The sequence below is a fragment of the Peromyscus californicus genome, unplaced genomic scaffold (assembly GCF_007827085.1).
Source record: "Peromyscus californicus insignis strain IS unplaced genomic scaffold, ASM782708v3 Scaffold_7__1_contigs__length_154581171, whole genome shotgun sequence".
NCBI lineage: Eukaryota > Metazoa > Chordata > Mammalia > Rodentia > Cricetidae > Peromyscus > Peromyscus californicus.
In genome coordinates, this window is record NW_026294595.1 from 13,945,967 (window position 1) to 13,961,406 (window position 15,440).

At 49.5% G+C, this 15,440-nt stretch overlaps 1 protein-coding gene across 2 annotated transcripts in view; it reads left to right on the forward strand.

The window, feature by feature from the left end:
• Nucleotides 1-7,678: 7,678 nt before the first annotated feature.
• The window catches only part of Ccdc187 (coiled-coil domain containing 187), a 39,621-nt gene continuing 31,859 nt past the window's right edge, over nt 7,679-15,440 (forward strand). For both annotated transcript variants that reach the window (XM_052725588.1, XM_052725589.1), the window contains exons 1-2: nt 7,679-8,793; nt 9,253-9,347. In XM_052725588.1, coding sequence (XP_052581548.1) covers nt 7,783-8,793; nt 9,253-9,347 — 1,106 coding nt within the window. In that variant the 5' untranslated portion in view covers nt 7,679-7,782. The remainder of the gene's footprint in view (nt 8,794-9,252; nt 9,348-15,440) is intronic.

Genomic DNA, 15,440 nt, shown 5'->3' on the forward strand with positions numbered 1-15,440 from the left:
CATTTTGTAGATGTGGAAACTGAGGCCCAGGGAGGTTTGGCAGCCTGCTCAGGGCCACATAGGCCCTGACCCATCTAGCTCCAGGCCTATGCTTCCTGCTGGAGAGCCAGGTGTATTTTGAGACCATGCCTGAGTCCTTGTTGAGGCCTTCTGCTATAGCAATACCATTAAGACTTCCCAAGTCGGGGGGATCACTACCACTGGGGTTGAGGTCAGTTTGGCAGGACTAAGTATAGAGGCCACATAGGGCCTGGGAGTACTTTTTGAGCTGCCTCTGCCTTGTCTCAGTTCCCCCATCCCCATGAGGTCACCATTCTGGACCCACCAGCATGGGTAGTGTGTGCTCTGTGCATACTCTCCATTTCTACTCAGTAATCCTGCTTCCTCTGCTCCCAAGCAAAGCTATGTCTTCTAGAATAATGAGTCTCTGCCTAGCCCACTGAGTGCTTAGCAGAGGGTGCACACAAGCCCTCCAGCTGGCCAGAGGTGACACAGGGTGAGAAGGGCACCTTTGGAACCCAAGAGTAAGAGACACTGAAACCCCAAGAAGGTTCTGGAAGGTCCCCTGAAAATGCATAAATGCAACCATCTTCTGCATGATCATCTCCCTCATCCCCAGCTTTTTGTTGTTTTGTTGTAATGGCTTGCTTGAAAAATGACCTGCCGTCTGGCTGACACAGGGTCAGAGGGCATGCCACTGGCTGCATTCATCATCGAAGTCACCGTGTCACCCTGACGGTAGTGACCATTAGTTTCTGTCAGTGACGAAGCCACAGCTGGGCTAAGGAGAGATGAGTTTGGGTTCAGGGGTCAGAGCCACAGGACTTGGGAATTGGATGAATTAGAAATTTGCTGTAGTTAACAAAAAATTAAATCACAATAGTTATAAAATATTCATCCATCCGGGCCAAAGGAAAATGAAGCCCGATATTTAATTTCAGATTATATCACCTCGCTTTGCATTTTTTATCATAGATTAGGTCGGTCTAGAGCTTTGACAGGGCACTTGGGGACTCCATCCATTTCCACAGATTAAAAATCCTCCCGTAAAAAAATTAATTGTCATTAAACTGCTCAGCAGAAGAAAAAAATGTGCCCATCAGGACCCATTTATCGACCAGGGCTCCTCTGGTGGGCTAATGGGGAGGCTGGAATGGAGCGAGAGAAGCCAGTGGGGGCTGTCCTCCCTATGTGGGGCCTCTGGCCCAGTGCCTGGCAGAGGAAGAGAGAGAGACACATGCTCACGTGACTAGGTGAGTGCAGCACATAAGGGCAGGACTGAGATGCCTTCTTGGGAAGCTCAACCATCCCCCTCCCTACTAAAACCTGGATGTGGCCAGCCCAGCCAACAACCTCACCCTGAGACTGCAGAATTCTGCTCATGTTCCTGCCTGCCTGTGAAGGCAGTAGCTATCCTTGGCACTGTTGGGAGGCACTGTTAGACACATTCACCTCCTACAGATGGTGAAGTGTAGGCACTAGCCCTATAGCCATAGCTGATGAAGAGCAGCTGGGATTAGCCCCAGGTCTGGGCCTATGAGGCCCCAGGGTTAACCTTCCTTGGCCTGGTGTCCTGTTCTGCAGCAGGAATGTCTTGAACTGTCTCCATTCAGTTATGCAACCATTTATTAAAACAAAAGCACATTTGCATACTAATGGGATGCCTGTGATTATTTATTTGCATATTTTGCATAAAGGATTAAATCTTTCCTGAATATTTGATACTGCAGGATGCAAAAGCATCCTCAAGGTTTTTCAGAGTTGATTGATTTTCTACATAAATATGTGCTAGGAGTGTGTTAGGGCTATTTTAGAAACTGTTGGAAATTCTGTCCTAATCCCTAGTCAAAGTCCACTTAGCAGGGTTTTTTTAAGTTTTTTTACAATGAGTGTTTTACTTGCATGAATGTATATGCACCATATACATGCCTGGTGCCTCTGGGAGCCAGAAGAGGGTGGCTGATCCCCTGGAACTGGAGTTGCAGGCAGCTGTGAGCCACTGTCTGTCCCTGACTCTAAAGCCAGAATCATGGAGCTCTTCTGCTCGCTTAGGCTGGAACATGGCCCCCTTGTTCAACTACTTCTTCACCAGCTGTCTGTTTTCCATGGTTTCCTTCACTGTCTAAGCTTGACTGTCCTTGAACTCGATCTATTGACCAGGCTGGCCTCAAACAAAGAGATCCACCAGCTTTCCCTGCCTTCTGAGTGCTGAGATTAAAGGTGTGCACCACCACACCTGGCTCTAAGCTTTTCTTTAATTCCTTTTCACAAGTTGGAAATTTAGCTGGGTTAGATCTTGCCCTGAGGTCACCACTCCCTTTATTCCATTTCTTAATCTGTTTGTCTCCTAGAAAACAGGATTTAGCTCTATTCCACTTCCTGATGCCCCTTTTCTCAATCTGTATATTTTATATTTTTCCTTGCTCAGCTTGCTCCTTTTCATTATAAATCTTCATTAGAGTTACCACTAATAACCATACAACAGAGTCTATACGAGGCTGTTTTGAGATTCCCTTAGCCAATGCCATTAATCCAAAACTCTTCACTTTAGCCTCAGGCAGACTTTTCAGGCAAGGGCAAAAGTATACTGTAATTATGTGCTCTGAGTGTGCTATGTGGATGTGCTCTGCCACATCCACAGTTTACAGTAAGTTCACAGCTTTTTTTTTTTTTTAAAGATTTATTTATTTATTATGTATACAGCATGTATGACCAGAAGAGGGAGCCAGATCTCATTAGGTGGTTGTGAGCCACCATGTGGTTGCTGGGAATTGAACTCAGGACCTCTGGAAGAGCAGTCAGTGCTCTTAACCTCTGAGCCATCTCTCCAGCCCAAGTTCACAGCTTTTTAACACAGGCTTCCACAGAGCATGTGAACCTGTGAGTGTATGTGAGTCTGTGTGAACCTAAGCGTTACAGCTTGTGAGTGTGTAAGAATGAGCCTTGTGAATATGAGCCTTATAAGATATTGCAAGAATGCGCCGGGCGGTGGTGGCGCACGCCTTTAATCCCAGCACTCGGGAGGCAGAGCCAGGCGGATCTCTGTGAGTTCGAGGCCAGCCTGGTCTCCAAAGCGAGTTCCAGGAAAGGCGCAAAGCTACACAGAGAAACCCTGTCTCGAAAAACCAAAAAAAAAAAAAAAAAAAAAAAAAAAAAAGATATTGCAAGAATGATCTCTAGGCAACATACTAAAATTCTTCCCCTCTGAAACCTCTTGAGCCAGACCCCCACAGTTCATCAAATCACACTGAGCACCACTGTCTTCCATGCTCCTTCTAGGATGGCCCATTAAGCAGTACTTAAAACACTGCACTGTTTTTCTAATCCACAGTCCCAAGATCCATATTCATTCAAACAAAACCATGGTCAGCAATCGAAAGCTATCACAGCAATACCCCAGTCCCTGGTACCAACTTCTGTCTTAGAGTTTCTGTGCTGTGAAGAGACACCAACTCTTTTTTTCTTTGAGACAGGGTTTCTCCGTGCCTGTCCTGGATCTCACTCTGTAGCCCAGGCTGGCCTCGAACTCACAGAGATCCGCCTGCCTCTGCCTCCCAAGTGCTGGGATTAAAGGTGTGCGCCACCACTGCCCGTCTTACAGCAACTCTTATAAAGGAAAATATTTAATTGGGGTGGCTTACAGTTTCAAAGGTTTAGTCCATTATCATCATGGTGGGACACGGTAGCATGTAGCAGACATGGAGCTGGGGAAGGAGCTCAGATTTCTACATCTTGATCTGCACTCAACAGGAAGTGAACTGTCACACTGTGCATGGCTTGAGCATAGGAAAACTCAAAGCCCACCTGTTGTTGGTTGTTTTTGAGGGGCCTACCACCCAGCTTAGCTTGGCTTGTTTCTAGCCAGCTTTTCTTAAATTATCCTCTCTTCTTTTGCCTCTAGACTTTTACCTTTCTCTGTTTCTGTGTATCTTTTCTTCCCTTCTTATTCTGTGTCTGGCTGTGTGTCTGGGTGGCTGGCCCCATCTTTTCTCAATCCTTCTCTTGCTCCTAGATTTCTCCTCCCATTTATTCTCTCTGCCTACTAGCCCCACCCAGTCTTCCCTGCCAAGCTATTGGCCATTCAGCTCTTTATTAGACCAATCAGGTTTTTTTTTTTTTTTTTGTTTTTTGTTTTTTGTTTTTTGTTTTTCGAGACAGGGTTTCTCTGTGTAGCTTTGCGCCTTTCCTGGAACTCACTTGGTAGCCCAGGCTGGCCTCGAACTCACAGAGATCCGCCCGGCTCTGCCTCCCGAGTGCTGGGATTAAAGGCGTGCGCCACCACCGCCCGGCCCAATCAGGTATTTTAGACAATCAAAGTAACACAGCTTCACAGAGATAAACAAATGCAACATAAAAGAATGCAGCACATGTTTGCATCATTAAAACGAATGTTCCACAGCATAAACAAATGTAACACATCTTTATAATATTCCACAACACCCACCCCCACAGTGACGCACTTCCTCCAACAAGGCCACACCTACTCCAACAAAGCCACACCTCTGAATAGTGCCCCTCCCTATGATCTTATAGGGATCAGTTGCATTCGAATGACCACAGATGCTGTGTGTTTAGAAACCTTTTACCGTTGCCATTTTTTTCTACCCCCACATTTTCAGTTTTGCAGAGCTGGCTGGATCAAGAGTGGTATGTCTGTGTCTGGGAGTATGCAACCCCATATAGGATCAAGACCTACGGTTTAAGAAGCTGGGGCCTAGAAAAAGCATGGCCTGGAAGCCTTGTCCCCATGGAGGGTGTGGCTAGGTGCAGCCCATCCTCTGCCCAGGAAAGGTAGTTTCAGGCCTGGAGAATTGAGTGGCTCGGAACAGTTCATCTCAGCAGAGTTCTTTCGGTCTGAAGAGATCCCTCAGTCTGTGTAATATAGGGCTTTGTTTTTCTTTGGCCTGGATAGGTGAATATTTTACAACTATCATGATTTAACTACTTTTCTAGATGTTTTTAAATTTTAGAAATACTATTTTTAAATTTTATGTGTATGGGTATTCTGCTTACGTGTACGTCTGTGCACCACCTGGATGCCTGGTTGGTGCCTGAGAAGGCCAGAAGAGAGTGTCAGCTTCTTGAGGACTGTAATTAGTGAGCTGCCATGTGGGTGCTGGGATCAAAGCCAGGACTCTGGAAGAGCGGCCAGAGCTCTTTTCTGCAGAGCCATCTCCCCAGTCCCCAATTCCATAGTTTCTAAACTGTGGAAGACTGCTAATTTAAATCACAACTGTCAGGTCAGTGGAGGGAGGAGTGTGGAGAAGGACTTAGCTCAGGGCGACTGCCCTCAGGGGTCAGTGCTCTGGATAGTCCGAGCTGTGATGTGCTACCCTTAGGAAACAGGGCAAGGTCTTGCTGAGTCCACATGGAGGTGTGCTCTCAAGCCTCAGATAGTGTCCCTTGAGCAGAAGCGTGGGTGCAGTAGTCGGGTGCACACCAGGTGTGACCTGAATTTTTCAGAGCTGGCTGGACCCACAGTAGTATGTCTGTGTCTGTGAGCATGTGTGTGTGAGAGCCTGTGTGTAGATGTGCATTGCACACATAGGAGTGTACAAAGCATGCATATATGGTTACTTGTGTATTTGAGTGTGTGATCATGTATGTGAATGAGTGAGTGCACATTTGTGAGCCTACGTGAATATGTAAGCATGTATGCTAACGTGAATGAGCATATATGAATGCATGTGAGCCTTAGTTGAGCATGTGGACAGGTGAGTATGTGGATATATGTGAACTGTGAATCTGTGTGAGTGTGTGTAAGCATGTAAACATGTGGATTATGACTCTGTGTGTGAGCATTGTGGCAGCCTGTATAAGAAAACTGTGACCTTACTGTGATGGGGCAGAGTGTGGAATGTTTGTCCCACAAGGTGGCCTTCTAGAAAGAATTGCGTAAACTATGATAAGTGAATGTACTTGAAAGCAGGGGCATGATGGGAGTACCCTGGCATGTCCACATTATCTCTGTAGAAAGGACATTCTTTTGTTGTTGTTGTTTTGCTTGTCTGTGGTTTTTTTATTCTGGGTTTTTTTGTTTGTTTGTTTGTTTGTTTGTTTGTTTGTTTTTTTGAGACAGGGTTTCTCTGTGTAACAGCCCTAGCTGTCTTGGAACTCACTCTGTAGACCAGGCTGGACTCAAACTCTCAGAGATCCACCTGCCTCTGCCTCCCGAGCGCTGGGATTAAAGGCAAGGAAGAACATTCTGTGGTCTGCCACATCCATAGTTTACAGCAAGTTCACAGTTTTCTTAAACAGGCTTCTACAGAGTATGTGAACCTGAGTGTATGCGAGTCTGTGTGAAACAGCGCTATAACTTGTGAGTGTGTAAGAATGAGCCTTGTGAGCACGAGGGAGTAGGTGTATGGGTGTGGGTGAAAGGCCTGCTTCCTGTTTCTGTGGGGCCCTGTGACTGGGGTTGTCGTGATGGCCAGTCAGTGTTGGCATTGGCAGATGCGATCTGAGGTTATGAAGTAAAACCTTGAATAATCCTGTTTATCATAGGACAGTGTCTGGTAAGGGAAGCTCAGCTGTGCTGGTCATTTATTCCTGTACCATTAAGGAGGCCTAAAGCCATCTCTGATCCTGGTCCCACTGCTGTGACTCTGACCAGCTTCAGAGCGTATCAGTCTCTCAGCTAAGGTATGTGGCCACGGCATTGCTGCTGTTGTGGCCCTGGCCTGAGCCCCTGGCTGAGTGGCCAGCTGCAGGTCTCATCTGAGGCTGCGGCCTTGCATTTGTTCCTGGCTGACCGGGCTGTGTGCCTGGGCTGGTGTCGAGTGGCTCGCAGGTAGAGCTGTTGGCGGAGAGTTATTACCCTCTCTACTGAGCAGGATCCTGGGGGTTCACCATCAGTCACTCTGAGAAGCACCTCACGCAGGCTGGCTCGTGACTAAACATCTGGCTTTGTTCCCACAGGGGTTTGGATGTGAGGGGTTTCCCTGTGAGCCCTTGCCAGGTGTGCCAAATTGTCTCCAGAAGTGGTATGAATCCTTGCCAGGGGTCTGAGGGCCGCGGTCCGGCTGTGTGTTTTCTGTTTAAGATTCTGAGTTGACTGGTGTGTACGCCTGGAGGAAAGGACAAGCCCTGGTGAGGCGGCTGCTTGGGCCCCCTCCTGCCCTCTCCCGGCTCCAGAGCAAGGCCCCTGCCGTGGAATTAGGTACCTCATGCCTCAGCCTCAGCCTGGTGTGTTTTGCTGTGGCATTGTTGGGTGGGCACAGGGGAGATTCCTGTGCTGCCCGGGAGGGCAGTAGCCTCTTGACATTTCCCTCAGAGATGGAAATTCGGGGATAGTTACTTTTACAAGCCTGAAGGGAAGGTTCTTCTCAGCTTTGGGAACAGAGGTACTCCTTGGGCTTTTGTGAAGAGAGCAGATGAAGGGAGTGGCCACTCCCGGAGCAGACCCCTGCCACCTCTCCATGTGTACCCCATCAACACACGTGGAGCAGGTTGTTCACTCAAAAGCAGCCCCTGCCCTTCTCGTGTGCTGATCACGAGGGCTGAGGCCGAGAGGGAATGTGTAGGGCCAAGCCCGGGCCTCCTTGGTCACCCCATGATGCCCCCTGAATGGAGGAGCAGGTCTGTTCTTTACTCCAGCCCACAGACCCCAACACTCCTTCATTGCCTGTCTTTGCAGGCTCTGGCAAGAAAGCAGGAGCTGTTGGGGACTCACCTGCCCACACCTGGTTGCCTAAGCCTACCCGTGCCCACCGTGACCAGCAGGTTTCTGAGCACACACCCAGCCTGGCTATCCATGATCAGTCCGCAACTATTCAAGGCGCCATGGAGATCCTCCAAGACTTGCGCCGGCAAATCCAGGCTGGTCTGGAGCTTGCCAGGCGGCCGAGGAAGCTCTTGTCATCAAAGCCACAGAACCCGGCAGGGAAGAGGCAGCAGGGGCCCCAGAGCACCCGGGACATGCAGGGCTCCTTCTCAAAGAGTGCTTGGGCTGCGACAGAAGGGACGTGCTCTTCCTTGGATAGGGCTAGAAATTTGCACGGCCAGCAACACAAGGAAGCAGTGGCTGAGCAGGAGTCTTGTCCACAGAGGGCCTGGACAGCACAGGGGCAAGACACCTCCTTCCAGGGGCCTGGAAGCACCCCAGAAAAGCCAATTCCCTTCTCACAGCGGCCCTGGAGTGCCCTGACTTGGCAGACCTGCCCGCAGAGGGCCTGGGAAGCTCAGGGACAGGATACCTCCTTCCAGAGGTCCGGGAGCCCTATTAAAAAGCCAAGCCCCTTCTCACAGCGCCCCTGGAGTGCTCTGGCTGGCCAGGCTTGTTCACAGAGGACTCACACAGCTTGCAAAGACTGGGAGGTGCCTGGGTCCAGTCCGTGGAGCTCTGTGGCTAGGCCACACCCCGCTCTCCAGCAGCCGTGGAGTAGTTCTCCCGTGCAGAGATCCAGTCTCCACAGCAAGGGCGAATGTATTGTCCCTCCTCTCTCAGAAGTCAAACTGGCTTGGCCAGAGACTGCCCAGGGCTTCCCTCCGAGCAAACCAGCAAGGGAGCAGGACACACGGGAGAGCCCACCCTGCCCGAGGCCGCTGCGGTCTCTGGGCCAGCCACGTAGCTCTGAGTCCTTGCGTGACTTCATGCGTCAGAAGGCCCGGGCCCGTCGGCAGCAGGCCATGGAGCAGAAGGCCTCGGCTGCACACGCGCTGGAGCTGCGGAACCAGAGGCTGCAGGAGGTGTATCGGAAGCAGAGAGAGGCCATCCTTGGCAAGGCCATCCCTGTGGTCTCCCAGAGGAGCCCTGGCATCGTCACCTTTGTTCCCAGCACCGTACAGTCTGGGGTATGTGCTGGGTGGGTGACAAGGGGGTTAGCCAAGCCTTTGAGACTGAGGTTCTTTGCTACCCCTGCCTGCCTACTGCCCACCAACAGGTGGGTGGCTGGGTGCCCCTGGGCCCAGGGGGGTGAGATGGCATTGGCTCTCGGCAGCTTGCAGGCATTTACCTGGGACAGAGACCATGCCAGGGAGAAGGGGTTAGGTGTGGGACACCTTTGTTCCTGGCTGGGGTGGTGGCAATGTTGGGGAATATTTCTAGCTGACCTTGGTTCCTGTTTGGTTGTTTGGGGGAGTTCCTGCACACTGTCTCCATAGGTAGACGAGGCTGGAGGGACCTATTTGCCTCTTCACCCCTAGTTCTTTGAAATGCTCTGAGAGCCTGGGCTGAAGTCCTGGGTAGGGGCTGGAGCCCAAACTCTGAACTGAAATCAGGCTCTGGGTCTTAATGTGTCCTCTCTGCTTTAGGGCCTGGAAGGCCCCGGGAGTCTGGGGTCACCACTGAGGAAGTGGAGCAAGGTGACATCTGGCATGGTGCTTGGGGACAGAGAGGCTCCAGACAGGTGGGTGGGGAGGGCAGAGATGCTCTTCCCAGGCAAAAATACAGGGATCTCAGAGTGGAGCGGCGGGGGTGGAGGTGTGTGTGTGGGTGTGGGGGTGGTGGGGTGGGGGGTGGAGGATGAACTCTGGGGGGATGCTCTGGACATCGCTCATGACAGTGTGGCTCCTTGGGGACAGTGTGGCTCCTTCTGCTGGCCATGGCAACCCCAGTGCTTTATAGAGCAGAGACACTACTGTGTTTTGCTGAGGTGAGAAAGTCACTGTGAATATAAATGATTCATTTGTGTATATGTGTGTGCAGGCATGTAAATGTACTTTGTGTGTATACAGTTTCACATGTTTATATGTGTATGTGCGTGTGTGTAGGCCAGAGGTTGACCTCAGATATTGGTTCTCAGGAGATATCCACCTTGGGTATTTGAGACAGGGTCTCTCCCTGGTACCTGCGCCTTGCTGATTAGGGTAGGCTGGTTGGCCAGTGAGCTCCAAGAATTCTCCTGCCTCTGCCTTTCTAGCATTGGGATAATAATCAATGTACCACCACATCTGGATTTAAAAAATGTGGATTCTGAGAGATTAAATCCATGCTTATCTGGGAGACATATTACTGACTAAGCTCTCTCTCCAGAACAACCTTTTGTTTGTTTGGTTGTTTTTCTTTTTCTTTTCTTTTTTTTTTTTTTTTTTTTGGTTTTTCGAGACTGTGTTTCTCTGTGTAGTTTTTACGCCTTTCCTGGAACTCACTTTGTAGACCAGGCTGGCCTCGAACTCACAGAGATCCACCTGCCTCTGCCTCCCGAGTGCTGGGGTTAAAGGTGTGCGCCACCACCACCCGGCTTGTTTGTTTTTCAAGACAGGGTTTCTCTGTGTAACAGCTCTGATTGTCCTGACCAGACTGGCATTGAACGTACAGAGATCTGCCTCACTCTGCCTCCCAAGTGCTGGAACCTTTTTTTTTCAATTTTTTTCATTTTATTTATTCATTTTTTATGTGCATTGGTGTTTTGCCCACATGTATACATGTGTAAGGATGTCAGATCCTAGAACTGGAGTTACAGACAGTTGTGAGCTGCCTTGTGGGTGCTGGGAATTGAACCCAGGTCCTTTGGAAGAGCAGCCAGTGCTCTTAACCACTGAGCCATCTCTCCAGCCCCCCTTTTTTTTAAATGCTTATTTCTTTCTTCCTTCCTTCCTTTCTTCCTTTTTTTTTCCCCCCAAGATAGGGTTTCCCTGGCTGTCCTGAAACTCCCTCTGTAGACCAGGCTGGCCTCTAACTCACAGAGAACCATCTGCCTCTGCCTCTGAGTGCTGGCCAGAAGAACCTATTTTTAATATATAAATGTATTTAGTTATTATTGTGTGTATGGAGGTGGGGAGCATGCCGTATAGTATGCCTGTGGAGGTCAGAGGTTAACTTGGTGGAGGTGGCTCTCTCCTGCCACCTTCACATGGGTTCTAAGGATTGAACTCAGGCTGCCACGCTTATGTGGCAAGAGCCTTTACCCACTTAGGTATACTGCCTGCTCCCTCCCATCCTGTTTTAAAGGCACAGGATGGGAGCATGGTGGTGTGCAAATGTCCCCTCTGCCTCCGGCATCCCTATAGGAGATCCACACTAAGCTGCCACAGCAGCCCTACTCCCCCATCCCACCCATTCTCTCCCCACCCCGTCCCTGCTCCCCTCACCTCACCCATACTCTCCCCACCCCCGTCCCTGCTCCCCTCACCGCACCCCTATTCTCCTCCCCTCACCCCACCCCTACTCCCCTCACTTCACCCCTACTCCCCTCACCTCATCCCTACTCCCCTCACCCTACCCATACTCTCCCCACCCCACCCTTGCTCCCCTCACCCCACCTATACTCCCCTCCCCTCCCCCCTCCTCCTCTGATCTCCAGCCCTCAGAAGGCAGCTTCTGACACTTCCCGTCAGTGGTGTCCTGAGATGGGGTCTCTCACTGAGTGTCCTTCCGTCTGCTCCCTGTTGGAAAGCCGTAGACAAGGCTTCTCCTTTTGTGACCTGCCAGTACACCAGGGTCTCTCCACATTTCCTTTATCCGTTGCTTGTGAACTCAGGTGGTTCTCACTTTCAACTACTCAAAACAACGCTACTGGGGTCATGGGTGTGCACACACTCGTTTGAACTTCTGCCTTTATTTCTCCTGAGGATAGCCCTGGGCTTTGTGCCGTACAACAGTCCAGAACAGCACAACCCTAAATGCTGAAATCCCCAAAGGAAAACAAATGTCTAACATTGAAAAGTACAGCCATGAAAGATTTAAATTCTGGAGACACACAAAAAATTAAATTCTTTAAGGGACCTACTGACATTTCAAAGGGAGATTTACTTGAGAGACAGAAACATAGTAGAACACTTCAGAGGCCACTATATCCATAAAATAGAGAAGCAGAACATAGGTACCTGTGTCAGCGTTACTCAGGGCCCTCCCGGTGACTGCATGGCAGTTCTGCGCAGACAGACCACGCTCGGGAGGAGACGGCACCATCTCTGCGGTTGGGCACCCAGCTTTCTCACCTTAGTCGTGTGGGTAAGGGATAAGCTGTCCTCCGAGGAGAGATGCCACCCAAAGAGTGGGTTCCAACAACTTAATCTTTGACCAAAGCGGGCATCTGGAAAGGACATGTCGTGGGCCAAGGGGGCAGCAGTGTTTCCTGGGCGCACATTTCGCGCACCTAAAGTCAGTGTGTGAGAGTGATCTTTCCCGAGCCACACTGGCCAAAGTGCCAAAAAGTGATTATTAGAACTCTCTAGAAGTCTTCACGGGATTTACACCTCCAGGCCTGTGAGGATGTGAGTGAAGATAAAGAGCAAATGAAAGACACCACTGACAAGTCAAATGTGGGCAAAGAACCAAAAAATAGACTAAAATAAAGCAAGATCCGAAGGGGTTGTGACTGAGGACTGAGGCATGGGTGGACTGTGGACAGTGTATATGGGCCATCTCTGAGAGATGATCCCATCCTATCCTTGGACTGTGTTTGGAAGTCTTGAGTCATGGTGGGAAGCTGCTGTTTTTCTATTAGGGCCTCACTTCTTAGAGACCATGTTCCCATTCATTTCCTTTAATGGTCTCCCCAGTACTGGTCTTTGGAGAACCCTTTGCAGGCACAAATATGTCCCCAGGATTCTAGGCATTCTTCGGGATGCAGGAACCGAGGCCATACAGAGAGATGGATCCTAGCCACAATGCCCAACTTGCTACCCTCTCTTGCAGGCTTTCCCCCCTGGGAACTGAGGATTTCAGGACATGAGCTTCTGGGGTTTGGGTTTCAACATTCAGAATTTTAATATTTCAGGATCAGGACTTTAGACTTGGAGGAATTTACTCTTTCAAGATTTCAGCATTTGCGGTTATGATTGGCACCGAGTTCCTGGGAGAGGATTTCACCTGAGTGTCTAGCTCCTAATCCATTACCTCCTGTCCCAAGTGCCCCACATGCACCCATCACAGCAGGCTGGGAACACACGGCCCAGAAACGGGAGCCCAGAGCCCACTCCAGGGAATCTGTGGGGTTTGTGCACACTGTGTTTCTCTCTGGAGTTCTTTGAGGAACTTGCAAGCTGTTTGCCACAGCGGCTTCAGCACCTTCCATCTCCACCAGCAATGTGTGGGAACTGATTCCTCCCTTCTTGCCTTCCTCCTTCCCTCCCCTCTTCCCTCTCCTTCCCTCCCCTCACCACCAAAACAGGACAGCTCTTTCCCTCCTCCTCCTCTGGATCTTGCCAGCCACCCCCTGGCCTGGCTTCATTCTGGCCACCTACTAAGGGGTACTCATGGCCAGCACAGGAAGGTGAGGAGGAGGAGGAGGAGGAGGAGGCACAAGTGATTGGCAGCTCCTTGTGCCAATGAGGAGGTTTCTTCCGGAAACGTCCTGCCCTAGGCTCACTAGGCACATTCGTGGGTATGTTTTTGGCGTTAGTGTTGGGAGGAACTTGGAGCTGACCTCCTTGGTGCCTGCTCCTACCCCTCTGTATTTACCTTTAGTCAGGTGGGATGGACACTCCTCGTCTTCTTTCTCCTCCTCTTGACTCCTCTCCCCAACTCCCTCCTTTCTTCTGTCTTTCCCTGACTGTATCCTGAGATAACATGTCTGAAGGGCAGCCTAGGTGCCTGGATCTGTGAACTTCTAAAGTAGTCTCTAGCTCCAAACAGAGGAGGACTCAGGTCCAACCAGGTACCACACCCAAGGACAGTTCAGCAGCCTGCATGGCTCCTCCAGCTTCCCCCAGCGTTAGAGAGGGTTCCCCGTCACTGCCTCTCTTTACTGCATCCTGGCCCTTTTTCATTCCCGCTTTTTAAAACTATGCTAAAATATACATAGCGTAACATTTACAACGATAACCATTTTTTAAATCCTCAATCCATCTGGATTTTGTTTTAAGTTTATGCTTAACTGATACATAAAAACATAAAAATTGTACATATGGATGAATGGGGTACATGTGGTATTTTGATACATGCACACATTGCGTGATATTTAAATTAGGTTAAATGCATCCATCTCCAAACATTTATCATTTCTGTATGATAAAACATATTCGGCATCCTTTCTTATAAACGTTTGGTGTTTTACAGTATGTTATTTATTATTAAGGGCGGTTAGAATAACTTCAACTATAGCCCAGTTGATCCGCTTCTTTCCACTGTGTCCCACAACTCTCCTCTCGTCTTCTGTGTTGGGAATTGAACCCAGAGCTTTACACCGCTAGGCCAGCCGTCTGCCCCTGAGCTACACCCCTAGCTTTTTTTTATGTATTTGCTTATGGCAGGGACTTACTATGCCTTGGCTGGCCTCAAACTCACAAAGATCCACCTGCCTCTGTCTCCTGCGTGCTGGAATTAAAGGTATTTACCCCCTCCCAGCCTTTAAAACAACAACAACCAACAAACCGAAGCAGCCTTTGATTTTGAGATAGGGTCTTATTAAGTTGCCCAGCAGGTTAAACTTAGGATCTTCCTGCCTCAGCCTCCTAAGAAACTGTTTGTTTGTTTGTTTGTTTTTCAGGCCTGTGCCGCCACCTAACTTCTTTTTTGTTTGTTTTGATTAACTTTTTTCTTTTATTATTGTTATTTGTTTTTGGAGACAGGGTCTCATTGTGTAGATCTGGCTGGCTTGTCTAGAGCTCATAGAGATACTCCTGCCTCTGCTTCCCAAATGCTGGGAGGCACTAAGGGCATGCAACATCACACCAGCATTTGTTCTGCTTTTTAGGTGAGGGTCTCACTGTACAGTTTTAAATTCACAGTCCTCCTACTTCAGCCCCTCAGAGTGCTGAGGTTGCAGACATACACCACCATGCCTGGCTTAATGTTTTTAGGTGCACAGCCAAAAGAACAGTGCACATCAATTTGTATTCCTATGTAGTCATCACCACCATCCATCCTCAGAACGTTCTCCTCTTCCCAAATGGATCCTCTGTCCCCATTAACACCAACCCTGAAGCCCCTGACAGTCCCTGGCATCCTCTGTCTCTCTGGAGCTGATGGCCTAGGTGAACTCAGAGATGTGGAATCCTGTCAGACTTGTCTTTTTGTGACCAATGCCGCTCAGCTTGATGTCTCTGAGGCTCATCCCTGGTGTAGCAGGGACCATTCTCTCTTCTTGCTTAAAGTGAAGAGCATCCCATTGTGTGGATGGGCATCTTGTTGCCGATCCGTCATCTGTCATTGGACCTCGTTTGTTTGTTTGTTTGTTTGTTGTTTTGTCTTGTCTGTTGGGAGCGTTGCTGCTGTGAGCATGGTGTGCAGACATCTGTTCACACCCCTGCCTCTGATGCTTTTACCCAGAAGTACACTTGCTGGCGATTGTGTTAAGTTGGTGTTTGCTACGTGAAGACTCACCAGACTGTTTCCCAGGGACTCCGGCATCTGACATTCCTGCCAGCATGTGTCTCTATACCTCACCCACATTTGGTCCTCGTCCTGTTGAGCCACATGTGGTCTGATATGTGATGTCCTAGCCTTGACCTCTGGTCTGTGGTGAACCCTGACTCTATCCCAGATGCCCTCATTGTCTCTCCTTGCTTCACACACACACATGCATTTTGCACACACTGTTCAACACCATGTTGCC